The sequence below is a fragment of the Rattus norvegicus genome, chromosome 7 (assembly GCF_036323735.1).
Source record: "Rattus norvegicus strain BN/NHsdMcwi chromosome 7, GRCr8, whole genome shotgun sequence".
NCBI classification, from domain to species: domain Eukaryota; kingdom Metazoa; phylum Chordata; class Mammalia; order Rodentia; family Muridae; genus Rattus; species Rattus norvegicus.
Window position 1 is genome coordinate 111,887,995 of NC_086025.1, and position 12,140 is coordinate 111,900,134.

Below are 12,140 nucleotides of genomic sequence, written 5' to 3' on the forward strand. Positions count from 1 at the left end.
TCTGGGAAAGAGAGAGACCTGTCTTTCCTATCTGGCATCTGGGAGATGTCTCTGTCCCTTGAACCTTGCTTTAAGCCCATACCTTACGCTAGCTGTTTTAATAAGTTTTGTTTTGTTTTGTTTTTTTGAAAAGCAACAAAGTGGAGATATGTGCCCCTTGTCTAGTACTGAGGGCAAACAGGACTGCTAGTCCTGCCCCGGCACTGGGTGGAGGGTAAGCATGCCTGCCCGAACTAGGCTTTGCTCACGGTATGTGGAGCCATTGTCTCATCTGGCCAAGGTACCCTTCCTCTCTGGACTCACGGAACTCCCAGCTCCCCAGGCTTGGGCCTGACACCTGGCCTGGGCTTGAGGCCCTGACTGGGCCTGGCATCCTGGCCTCCAGGAAGGCTTTGGGTGCTGAATCAAGAGCTGTTCCTCCCTGGATTCCCTCACCTGGCTGCTTGCTCTACCTTGCAGCTATGTCTGCCTCCATCCCCTGTGCAGAACCGGTCTTTCCCTCACAGCCTATCTGCTCTGACTCTGGTACCTGGCCTATGATACTCTGTGTGTCTGTCTCCCAGTAGGGATCAGAACACACAGCGTGTGTGGCATGCATGATCCCTGGGTTCAATCCCAGCACTGCAAAAAGAGAGAGTTTGCCTTGTCCTCCACCCTTTGACCTCCATGGGTGCCCACATAAGCAAACAGCACAGCTCCACCACAAGAAACACAAGGCTTTGCATCAGAGCAGATATGGCATAGACCACAGCCTGCATACAGACAGTACACGGATAATTGGCACAGGACTGACACTGAGGCTGGCCGTGACTAGCAGTTGCTGACGAGGCCCAGCATTGTCTATCCTGAGGCACCGAGGGTGACCAAGCTGACACTGACACCTTGCTGACCATGACCTTTCAAGGGAGCCCCATAAAGCAGAAGGGAGGAGGACGGTGGCTTATTTGAGGTGTTATTTTCGTTTGTGACAGGGTCTTGCTATGCAGCTCAGACTAATCTCAAAGCCCTATGGTTCCGCCTCGGCCTCTCAAGTTCTGGGAACGACACATGTGCCACCACACACGGGTGTGTGATGCTACAAGAGCCATCTCCTGAGATGAAACGTGAAACCACCACAGAAGGAATAAAACAACAAGAGGGTGATAGCAAGAGCCTTCCCCACCGCACAGAGTCCTCAGTGTGGCGCCCCTGGGTCCCGAGGGGTCAAGATCAGACTCTTCATATTAACACTAAGACCCTGTTTCTTTTGTCTCCTGGAGAACACAGCAGAGTGTTCTAGGGCTCTGTGGCCTGTGATGTCAAAGCAGACCAAATATAGACAGACACCCACAAGGTGGCCATCACTGACACCAGTAGACAGACATCACAATACCTTTCTTCAAGGCATATTGGTTTTAGGGAAAGCGACTTATAAAAATATTTTATTGATAAGAGTGAACTTGTTATTCTAAGAATAAAGTTCAGTGTGGGTGGTGGCCCACACCTGCAGTCCCAGCACTCAAAGACTAGAACAGGAGGATTGAGAGCGTGGGGCCAGCCTGAGCTACATAGGGAATCATTTTCGTAAAAATAAAATTTAAGGTTGGGCACTTGTGGTGCATGCCTTTAATCCCAGCACTCAGGAGGCAAAGGCAGGTCGATCTCTGTAAATTCAAGCCCAGTCTGGTCTACAATGAGAATTCTAGGATAGCTGGGGGCTACACAGAGAAACCCTGTCTCAAAAAAAAAAAATAAAAAAAAAGTCAGAGGCTTTTTAACTAAGAGGCAAAATTGGAGCCGCTATGGGGAAGCTTCTAGAAGAAAGAAAACACATTTGCACAAAGCATTTCCCCATCAAAGAAAGATAGATAGATAGACAGACAGACAGACAGACAGACAGACAGACAGACAGACAGACGGATAGATGATGTATAGATGATGTAGATAGGCAGATAGATGATAGGTAGGTAGATAGATGGATGGATAGATGGATGGATAGATAGATGATGGATGGATGATGTAGATAGGCAGATAGATATAGATAGATAGATAGATAGATAGATAGATAGATAGATAGATAGATAGATAGATAGATAAATGATGGATGGATGATAGATAGGCAGGCAGACGGACAGATGGACAGACGCACAAACAAACAGATGATGGAAACAGGTCTGTGTTGTTGACTTCCACATCACCCCTCATCAAGGCAGGTGTACCTGGCCCAGCTCAGAATAACTCTGAGAATCTTGGCTTTAACTTTGAGGTCAGTGCTTATATCCACCCAGGGCAGGAGGAAAGGGAATCAGAACAGGCACACCTAGGAAACCATCTTCCTCCCTGAGAGGGGTTGAGGTGCTCACCCCTATGTCTGCTCTAAGTGGAAACCCTAGCCGGTATAGCAGGAATCTGAACACTAGGGCTTCTTGCAGTCATAGGGTACAGTAGCCTAGACAGCACATTGTGTGTACCAGTCACCAGTCCATAGACTACAACGCGCATGGTACCCCTAACCTTGTACAACAGAGTGGGGTGCCTGGCACCTGGCTACTCAGGCCTCAGCAGCAAACCAGTAGGGTCTTTGGGAGAAAAGCAAAGTGATTCTAACAGCGTGGTATCCAGCAGAGAGAGGAGGGTGGGTTAGCTCAGCTGAGGAGGGAAGGGTAAAGAGAGAGTTCTTGAATATGCCGGAACCTGTGTAAATGCTGCAAGGGACCAGGCATGGATTGGCAAGATTGTTTCTACCTTCAGTAGGAAAGAGGGTACGCGGGCCGGTTGATTTGAGTGACAGGCAGCAGGAGTAGATTTCCACATGAATAACCTCCAGCTCCCTACAGGAGCCCACTCAAACTCACATCTAAGACACAGGTATGCAAGCACACGTCTACCTGAGTGCCCCCACCCAGGCTCAGAGCCCTCACCCAGGTCCCCCCTGGAAGGTCCCCCCATGTTTCTAGGTTGGGGCTCCCTGTCCCCACAGTGGAAGCCTCGGGACCCCCACCCCCCACGATGGACCAGACAAGAAGACCTCGGATTCTAAAGGAAAGAGGCCAAGGTAAGGACACAGCTGCGTACCCAGCGTGGAATTCAGTACGACTATGTCGTTCACGCTGGCTTCTGTCAAAAGGAAACGAACAAACAAATAAACAAGGGCAAGGCCAAATAAATAGATCACCGAAAATAAGAACAAGGAAGAGCAGCCGAGCCAGGCTTGGCTAAGGGAAGCCCTCCATGCTGTCCTCCCCCGCCCTCTGTCCTGGCTCCAGAGTCACCTGAGCATCCCCACCACACCCCACCGGAAGGGGGCAACCTCTGCCTGGCCTTGCTGCTCGAACCCCCGCCAGGATTCCCCGCAGTACTGACCTAGTATCACCAGGCCTTCCGGGTCCACCTCATATTCGGTCCTATAGGAAGCCAAGGCTGAGCTGTTGGACAGTAGCTCACCCACCAGGAGCTCGCGCACCACCTCAGGGCTCAGGGTCAGTCGCTGGTACTCGGGGATGTCAAGGATGAACCAGAAGAAGCAGATAAGGGGTCCCTCCCTATGCAGACAGAAGCGAAAGGGGCCTGAAGGCCTATCCTCGCCCAGCCCCTCCCCCAAGGAACCAACTGAGACTCAGACCCGCCAGGCACCCGCTATACTTTCTCCCCATTCCCACCCATAGGAGGAGAGATAGAGTCACAGGAGGTCATAGGCCACTTGGCAACTGGCAGAACCAGATACAACCAGGCAAGCCAAGTCCTGGACTGCGTCCTGGGCCACGTGCCTTCAAGCACACTCTGAACCTTGACCCACTCACACCAGGCATCTCCAGTCACAACCTGTCACAACAACACCGCCATCTGTAGATGACAAGACCAAACTCAATAAAGGGGAATCACATGTCGGAGGCTAAGTTCCTGCTCCATGCCTCAGTTTCTCCCGTGTTCTTTGTGTTCTTTATAATGGAGTTTTGAGATAAGAGTACAGTTAGGGCATTACGTCAGTTGCCTATAGGGCCAAGCCCTCGTGCCTTTAGATCTGTGGCTTTCACAGGGGCCCTTTGGACTGGGACAACTCACCCAAAGGCGTAGATGGAACTGGAGTTGTAGTAAGTACCCAAGCGGGTGCTGGCAACCAGCTCTTGGAACTGTGAGAAGAAACAAAATCCTGGTTACCCTCCGTGGCGGCAGAGGTGCAGGCTTCCCAAGTCCCTTCTGGTCATCAAACCTGTGTGTGCCACCCTCACAAGCATGAGGTTAAGCCAGGCACAGCCCTCATACCTTGTCCCCTACCCCCTCCCACCCCACCCCACAACCTCTGGTATAGCTTCAGCTTGCCTGATGTCAACGAGCAAGGTACAGCTGAGGGCAATGGAGGTTCTGTTGACAGAGCACACTTGGACACAGTATGAAGAGCCCTGTGGGTGTCCACTCTGAGGATATCTTAGTTCTGGGGTGCATACTATTCCGATCTCTGGGCTCTCATGGCTGGGGATGCCTCTGGCATTTCTACTTGTGCCCTGAAATAATAGCCCTGTGCCTGGCTGAGACTGGAAGGGGCTAGCAGCCCCCTGTCCCTAGTGCAATGGTCATCGCTCTATACGAGGGGAGGCAGGGCCCTGACAATGTCACCTGCAAGTTTCCTCCTGCAAGAGGAAAAAAATCAAGGTCTCTTTCTAGTCAGTTAGAGCCTGTGCAGCACAGTCCTTTCCCATGATACCCCAGGACAGGTTCTCCCCCAGGGAGCATTTCCAGCAAAGTGAGGACAAACCTGCCAGATACCCAAACATGATTTTGCCCTCTTGCATTTCCCCCTCCTGCCCTCCCATCCCTCCCTACCATCTTCTGGGCTTTGGCAGTTTCAGTGCGGAAAGCAATAGACTCCCGTCGGGCCAAGTCCTGTGAAAAATGGCGGTTGAGCACCCGGAGGCTGCCAGAGTACACCTGGCTTATGGTCACTTCCGCCTTGTACCCTGGTGAGAAAGAAAGGGTTATGAAGGGAGCATGTCCAAAAGTCCCTCACCTCTCTCAAGTCCTGTTACTCCAACCCTCCAAGCGTCTCGTGCCTCCAAGGCAGCACTGGTCTCCCTACTTCTCCTCATCCCCACCTAAGTTAAACAGGAATCCCCAAAGTGGCATTCTGACCATCCGCTGTGTTGGGTAGATTGGAAAGCAGGGCAGTAGGTAGAGAAGCAGCTGCATAGCCAAAATGGATGCCTGCAGCCATACAGGCTTGGGGAACGGGAGATTGTAGGGACTGGTGAGATCTGTGTTCTGCACTCATTGGGTTTGCGGGGGTCCTTGGACATTCAGGGGTGAGGCAGCCACAGCAGTGGAGGGGCAGCCCATGGACAGACCTGAGCTGGACAGACAAAATTGGGAGTGGCCATAGATAAAGGACACTGACCACTAAGGATGCCAAAGAAAAGTGGGTAGAGACAAAATGGAAGAATCTTCCTTGGCAGAGGATGCTGAAGAAATGAGAGTTGAGGTTCATCGTGGCAAGGAAGACTGTGTGCTCCTGGCACACAGTACAACGAGGGACACCTGGCTCCAGGATTCAACAGTGGCCATCACAGGGCCTAAAAGAGCTGGGGCTGGGAGTGCAGCAGAGCCTGGTCCCACAGGGTGTGAGAGAGTAGATGTTCACAAGGGGTCTCAGCATGTCACAACACTCTCTAGGGTGCTGCAGTGAGAGAAGAGGCAAAGGGGGGCCCTCAAGGGTCCACAGAGGGTGGAAAGGGTTCCACTGTGAGAGGAAGGTGGGTGGCTTTAGATGGCTCTTCAGAGGGTGGGATAGGAGGCAGAGTCTTTGTAGTGGGAGGGCTAGTGTCTGGTGTCCCAAGGTCCGTTTTCTGAGAGGCTTTTGCTCGAGGAGTGGGAGGGGATAGGACCAATCTGGAACTGGGGGGTGACTAGGAGAGTGAAGGGCTCAGCTATTGAATCCCACAGAGCAGCAATGAAGCCAGACACACCTTCCAGACAGAGTCATCTTTGCCTAGCTATCATCCCCACTTTGGGCTGCCCATTATCCTTCTAAAATGGATGTGTGGTTTGTCCTGGAGTTATCTGTATTTTGATGCTAATTAATTCCACTGCCCCAAGGACTGCTGCCTAGTCACATGCTCAGGACTCAGGTGATTTCACCATAACCTTCTCCCCATTGAATTTGTAAAATACAGGTGAGGGGCAGGATAGAAGGAGGCCTGTGATTGGATGAGAAGGAAGGATGGGCAGGAGAAAAGTTTGAATGAAGAGGAGGAGACTGGAACGGAAAGGAGGAAGAGACAGGAGGGAGAGGGAGAGAAGCAGTGGCAGGACAATATGGCAGGTGACATTAAGATTCCACACTGTACCTTTACAGGTTGTTATAAATGTTTTTAAGGGATGGATGTGTACTGGGCTTTGTATGGTTAGGTGGGCAATTATATCTTATCAATTGGGCCAAAGTTTATTGTGTTGTGTGTTCTTTCATGTAGCAATTTAAGTGTAATGGAGTGTGGGGCAGCTGGTCTGGGCCACCACAGAGTTGGGATGTGTGTTTCTGGCATGGAAACCTGCCTTGGGAACTAGATAGGTAGAGCGATTGCTGCTAGGCTCAGAGAGTAGCCATTGGCAGTGTGATAGGCAGAGCGGGTGAAACGCTTTGCTGACTGAGAATTAAGATATCCAGCAGATATCTTGGGGCAGTGCGGTGCCGGACCTAGTGGGGGAATAAAAGACAACCTTACTGTTTTTATTTTTTACATTTTTACAACAACATGGGTGGTCCATGCTTCCCAGCTATTGCTCATCTATCTATCATCTATATATCTATATATCCATTTATCTATCTATCTATCTATCTATCTATCTATCTATCTACCTTTCTATTTGTCCGTCTGCCTTCCTTCCTATCTATCTATCTATCTATCTATCTATCTATCTATCTATCTATCTATCTACCTATCTATCTATCTACGTATATCTACCTTTCTTTCTATTCATCTATCTATCCATTCTTCCACCCATCTGTCTGTCTGTCTTCTGTCTATCTATCTACCTACCTACCTACCTACCTATATCTACCTTTCTTTCTATTCATCTATCTATCCATTCTTCCACCCATCTGTCTGTCTGTCTTCTGTCTGTCTGTCTGTCTGTCTGTCTATCTATCTATCTATCTATCTATCTATCTATCTACCTATCTATCTATCTACGTATATCTACCTTTCTTTCTATTCATCTATCTATCCATTCTTCCACCCATCTGTCTGTCTGTCTTCTGTCTATCTATCTATCTATCTATCTATCTATCTATCTACCTACCTACCTATATCTACCTTTCTTTCTATTCATCTATCTATCCATTCTTCCACCCATCTGTCTGTCTGTCTTCTGTCTGTCTGTCTATCTATCTATCTGTCTATCTATCTATCTATCTATCTATCTATCTATCTATCTATCTATCTATCTATCTATCTTACCTGTATCTTATCTGTCACAGGACTGTCCCTCATGGTGGCCTGAGTAGGAAGAGTCATCCTAACAGCATCCACTCGTGTCCTCTTCCACCCTAAGTCCTTTTAGGGGTTGACATTTTCTAGTAGCACTCACTCCAGGCCCCAGGTCTTCAGCCCCAGGTAGAACCCCATTGAGGAACAGGACAAAGGGTTATAAAGATGATTGCCAGCTAAGTGGCTCTTCAACCCTGAAGACTAATTACCCAGCAGCTTTAATGAGACTGCCCTCCAGCCTGCAGTATTTTGGGTAGTAGCTTCCTGCTTGGTGGTGAAGGGCTGCTCTCAGCCTACATCACTCAGCTCTGAGAAGGGCTATGAGTCACCATAAGCTGCTGTTGTTGTATGAGGCCTGTGATGGTTGCTTTTACGTCAACTTGACACAAGCTAGAGTCATTGAGGAGAGGAAGCCTCAGTGGAGAAAATGTTTTTTCTCACCAGATTGGCCTGTGGGTAAGTTGATGAGACATTTTCTTGATTGAAAGTTGATGTGGGAGGGCCCAGCTTACTGTGGGCAGGGCCACCCCTGTGCTGCTGGTCCAGGGTGCTATAAGAAAGCAGGCTGACCGAGCCATAGGAAGCAAGCCAGTAAGCAGCATTCCTCTCTGACCTCTGCCTCAGCTCCTGCTTCCCTTTCCTATCCTGACATTCCCAGTAGCAGTCTGTTTCCTCCCAAGCTGCTTTTAGTCATGGCGTTTTATCACAGCAACAGAAACCCTAAGATAGAGATCTTTAACGTGTCACCTTTCTCGAATCTGAGCTGGATTAGGTGAATCTGTCTGCCTAGTGCTGCTCCAAGTGTGTATAGCCTCCCACGTCCTGCCAATGGACCTGAAATTGTTCTGGTGGATATGTTCAGAAAGAACTCTATGCAAATGTTCTATGGAAAGCCTCTGATCATGTATGTGAGCTGAGATTCCCCTTCTGTGGTTTCCAAAGCCCCTTAGCCTCCCTGGTCATGACAGGCATGTTATTATTGTATTTGATATCACACTGGAATTGTGAGGACTAGAGCCATCACCAAAGCCTAGCACAACTCCCTGTGCCTGGCACTGGATGGATGGATGAGTGGATTTATGGATGGATGACTGACAGATGAATAACATGAATAGTTGAATGGTTGGATGGTTGAGTTGTTGATAGATAGATGGATTCATAGATGATGGATAAATGAATTGGTAGATGGATGGTTGATGAATGGATGACAGAGAGATAGATGGTTGGAAGGTGAATGGACAAGGGATGAGTAATGGATGGATGATGGGTGGATAAATGAATGAGTGGATGGTCAATGGAGAGAGATGGATATATGATAATAATGAAATGGCTGGCAGAGGGATAAATGATTAAATGGATGTTGAATGGATGGATGAATGGATGGATGGATGATAGATGTTGGATGAATGAACAGACAGATAAATAAGTCTTCTATTCATTATAGGAAACATTTTCACAGGCACAGACTAATCTTGTTGATCCACATTCTTCCATGATGAGGGGTTAGAGGTGAACTATCCCCATTCAACACTTGGGAACATCAAGCTTTGAATGTGTGAGTGGAAGGGTGCCTCTGGGCTCAGAGCATGGCCAACTGCTCCTGGGGCTCCATGGGACTGCTGGAGGGACATGATTTCAGAGTCAAAGGGCCAAAGTCAGATATGAGGAAGAGGCTCACAAGCCTGGGTGCTCTCTAGTGGTCCTTTTGACTCTCCATGCCAAGCCCTGGGGATTCAGAGGTGACAAAGCTATGGTCCTCTCTCTAGAGGAGCACATGGGGCTAAATGAGCAGAGACACTAATTGGCATCAGGTCCCATCGGTACCTATGGGTCTTCCACAGCAGAGCAGGTTGGCTTTGAGCCCAAGGGAAAGCCCAGGAGGGCTGTAGGCAAAGAATGGTGTGCTCCCACACCCTGGCTTGTTCAGACCCAAGAACTGGGTGCTAAAGAGTCTTCCATCCCCGGCTGAAAGAAGCAGGGAGCACCTAAGCCATGGGACTCAACAGAGGTCCAACAGCATACTCACATTGAGGGATATGGGGATGGTTACTCAGGTAGAATACAAGGAGTGAAAAAACAGCACAGAACATGGACTCCTGGGCCATCCTATGTGTCCCTCACAGCCAAGACAATCCTCCTTATATCCACCCTGAACCCTGGATCCTCAACTGGATCCTCATATTCCATTACCTAGGAAATACCAGAGCATGACTCCTGCCGAAGCCAACGCAGCCAAGACCAGCAACAGTGGTGTGAAGCGGACGTAGTCCCTGTCTTTTCTCTTGGCGTTTCTGGGGGCCTTGAACACCCCCTCTGGCTCTGCAGCTTCCTCTCCATCACCTCCATCACCCTGACCACCAGCTGCTTGGGGAACCTCAGCGGTGGGCATCCTGGTAGAACAGGGGAGCTGGAAACATCTTGGCATCTGCAAGGGAGCTTTTGCTGAGACCCAGTGACGCTCAGAAGCAAGGCAGCACCTCTGCCCATTGCATGGAAGGGCAGGGACCTTCGTGGTGACTGAGGGTAACTGCTTAGCAGCTCACAGGGAGTAGAAGTGGCCTCAAGAGGATATCCCAGAAGGCAGGCAGCCGGGCTGGAAGGTTTGGCTCTTGGTGGGTCCTGAGGTAGTGTCCACAAGCAGTTGGGAACTCCCTCTGTGAGGGTGCTTCATGTAAGCCCCTCAGAACTTTGCACCCATTGGACAGATGAAGAAGGTGAGACCCAGAGTGTCCTGGGAACAGCTCAGTCCAGGATTTGCCTCATTATCCTGGCATTTGGATGCCATTTACACAGATGAAAAATTGAGGCCCAGAGAGGCTAAGCACCCTAGTTAAGATCACACAGCAGCAGCTGAATGTCTCTTTGACTTTTCCTCTACTCTGTCTATCTCCTACAATTAACTAGTCATGGTCAAATGACAAAGGGATGTCACCTCTTCTTATTCCTTCTGTCACTTTACCTTAGTACTCCCAAGCAAAACTCTGGATACAGAAGGACACCAACCCACCCACCCACACACACCACAGCAAGAATTCCAGTTCACTGGGATCTCTCTCTCTCTCTCTCTCTCTCTCTCTCTCTCTCTCTCGCTCTCGCCCTCGCTCTCTCTCCCCTCTGACACCTATAGATGTCACTGTGACTCCAAAGCATACCCCCCAGAAAGTGTTGGTGGGAGAATTCACCTGGACTCTTGGAGCAGCTTCCTAGATGGCCTTTCTGCCTCCTGTCCCCTCCTCTGTCCTATCCTTCATATTGTCACGGGAAAGATCTCCTGTCCCCTGCCCTCATCCATCATATTGTCACGGGAAAGATCTCCTGTCCCCTGCCCTCATCCATCCTTCCATGGCTCCCAACTACCATGCCATGGCATCCAAACCTGCTTACCCTCTCTTGTCACACACAACACCCTTTATTCAAGCCCGTGCGACCTTAGCCTTGTGCCACCACACTGGGGCTGGGTAGAATGTGGGAATCTTTCCTATGGGTTCAGGGTCCTTGGTTAGTTAAGTCACTCGTCTTCTTAAACCCTGGGCCACCCTTGGTTAAAACTGACATGCCTGACTTTGGGCGTTGTTTCTCTCCACCTCCCTTGATAAAAAGAAGAGCTGGTGCCGGGGAGTTGACTTGCAGAGTGAAATATCTTTCTGGGCAGCTATGAGGACCTGAGTTCAAATCCCCAGAAATCCCTCACATACAAACTGGATGTACTATTGGGCATCTAATGTCAGTGCTCCTACAGCAAGATGGGACATGGAGACAGGAGAACCCTCAGAAGCTCGGGAGCCAGAACACAGACGAGATCCTGTTGCAAACTAGGTAGGAGGTGAGGACCTTTCCTTTAGCTGTCACATGTGTGTTGTGTCATATGTGTACTTTATTCATATACAAAGAACACACGCACACACACACTCACGCACGCACGCACTAAAATACAAACAAACAAACCCAGAGCCAAGCAAAACCAGGCAGTCTTTGGCCTTGTGCACCTCCCAGCCCTCTTTGGGAGCCCAGCTCAGGGTGTTTCCCTCAAATGAAGTGGTTGCTAGTGGGAAGCAATGGGACAACCATGTCTCCAGGCACAGTGCCTCTTCCTTGTCTCCTTGCCTGACCCAGAAAGGATACTGAGTCTGCCTCCAACCCCTCAACATTTCGTTAGAGCTCTCGTTTAGCATCAAAATCTACGCTGGATATGGGGGTGGGGGTCACAGTGAATACAGAGCTCCTGGCTCCATCTTCTGTACCCATAAAGATGACCACACCATGACTTTTACTATTAGACAATGGCTTGCATTGTTTGATATCCAATCCATCATAAAAATGTGTAGCTCTACCTTCCAGCTGCCCTGAGAACCCACAGCCTTCCTGTGCAGCCCAGACCAGCCTTGAACTTAAAAGTGCCCCCCTCCTGCCTTATCTCCTAAGTGCTGGATTGCAGGAGTGTGGCCTCCGTCCAGCTGTTCCCATCCTTCCTGACATCTCATTGGCTCATCCAAGTCACTCTCCCCACCCTACTGTCTAGGCCACTTCATCTGCCTCTCCCAGACCCACTGTCACTACAGTGGCCCATCATGACACGACCACTCCCATCAGTGAATTCCCACACAACTGCCAGGGTGATGTCATCACCATGTGCCCAGTTTGCAAGCCACACATAGCGCCAGTCACCTAGAGCACAGTCCCAAT

General features: G+C 49.7%; 2 protein-coding genes across 4 annotated transcripts in view; one reads left to right on the forward strand and one right to left on the reverse strand.

Moving 5' to 3' along the window:
- Positions 1-3,875, forward strand: part of Kctd17 (potassium channel tetramerization domain containing 17) — a 32,314-nt gene extending 28,439 nt beyond the window's left edge. The window contains exon 6 of the mRNA XM_039078954.2: positions 972-3,875. Within this exon, the coding sequence (XP_038934882.1) occupies positions 972-1,073 (102 nt within the window). The 3' untranslated portion in view covers positions 1,074-3,875. The remainder of the gene's footprint in view (positions 1-971) is intronic.
- Positions 1-12,140, reverse strand: part of Tmprss6 (transmembrane serine protease 6) — a 30,624-nt gene that overhangs the window by 16,491 nt on the left and 1,993 nt on the right. For 2 of the 3 annotated variants that reach the window (XM_006241995.5, NM_001130556.1), the window contains exons 2-6: positions 9,648-9,882; positions 4,801-4,934; positions 4,042-4,109; positions 3,343-3,521; positions 3,055-3,096 (exon numbers count right to left, since the gene is read on the reverse strand). In XM_006241995.5, the coding sequence (XP_006242057.1) occupies positions 3,055-3,096; positions 3,343-3,521; positions 4,042-4,109; positions 4,801-4,934; positions 9,648-9,882 (658 nt within the window). The remainder of the gene's footprint in view (positions 1-3,054; positions 3,097-3,342; positions 3,522-4,041; positions 4,110-4,800; positions 4,935-9,647; positions 9,883-12,140) is intronic. The other variant, XM_006241996.5, reaches the window with a different exon arrangement.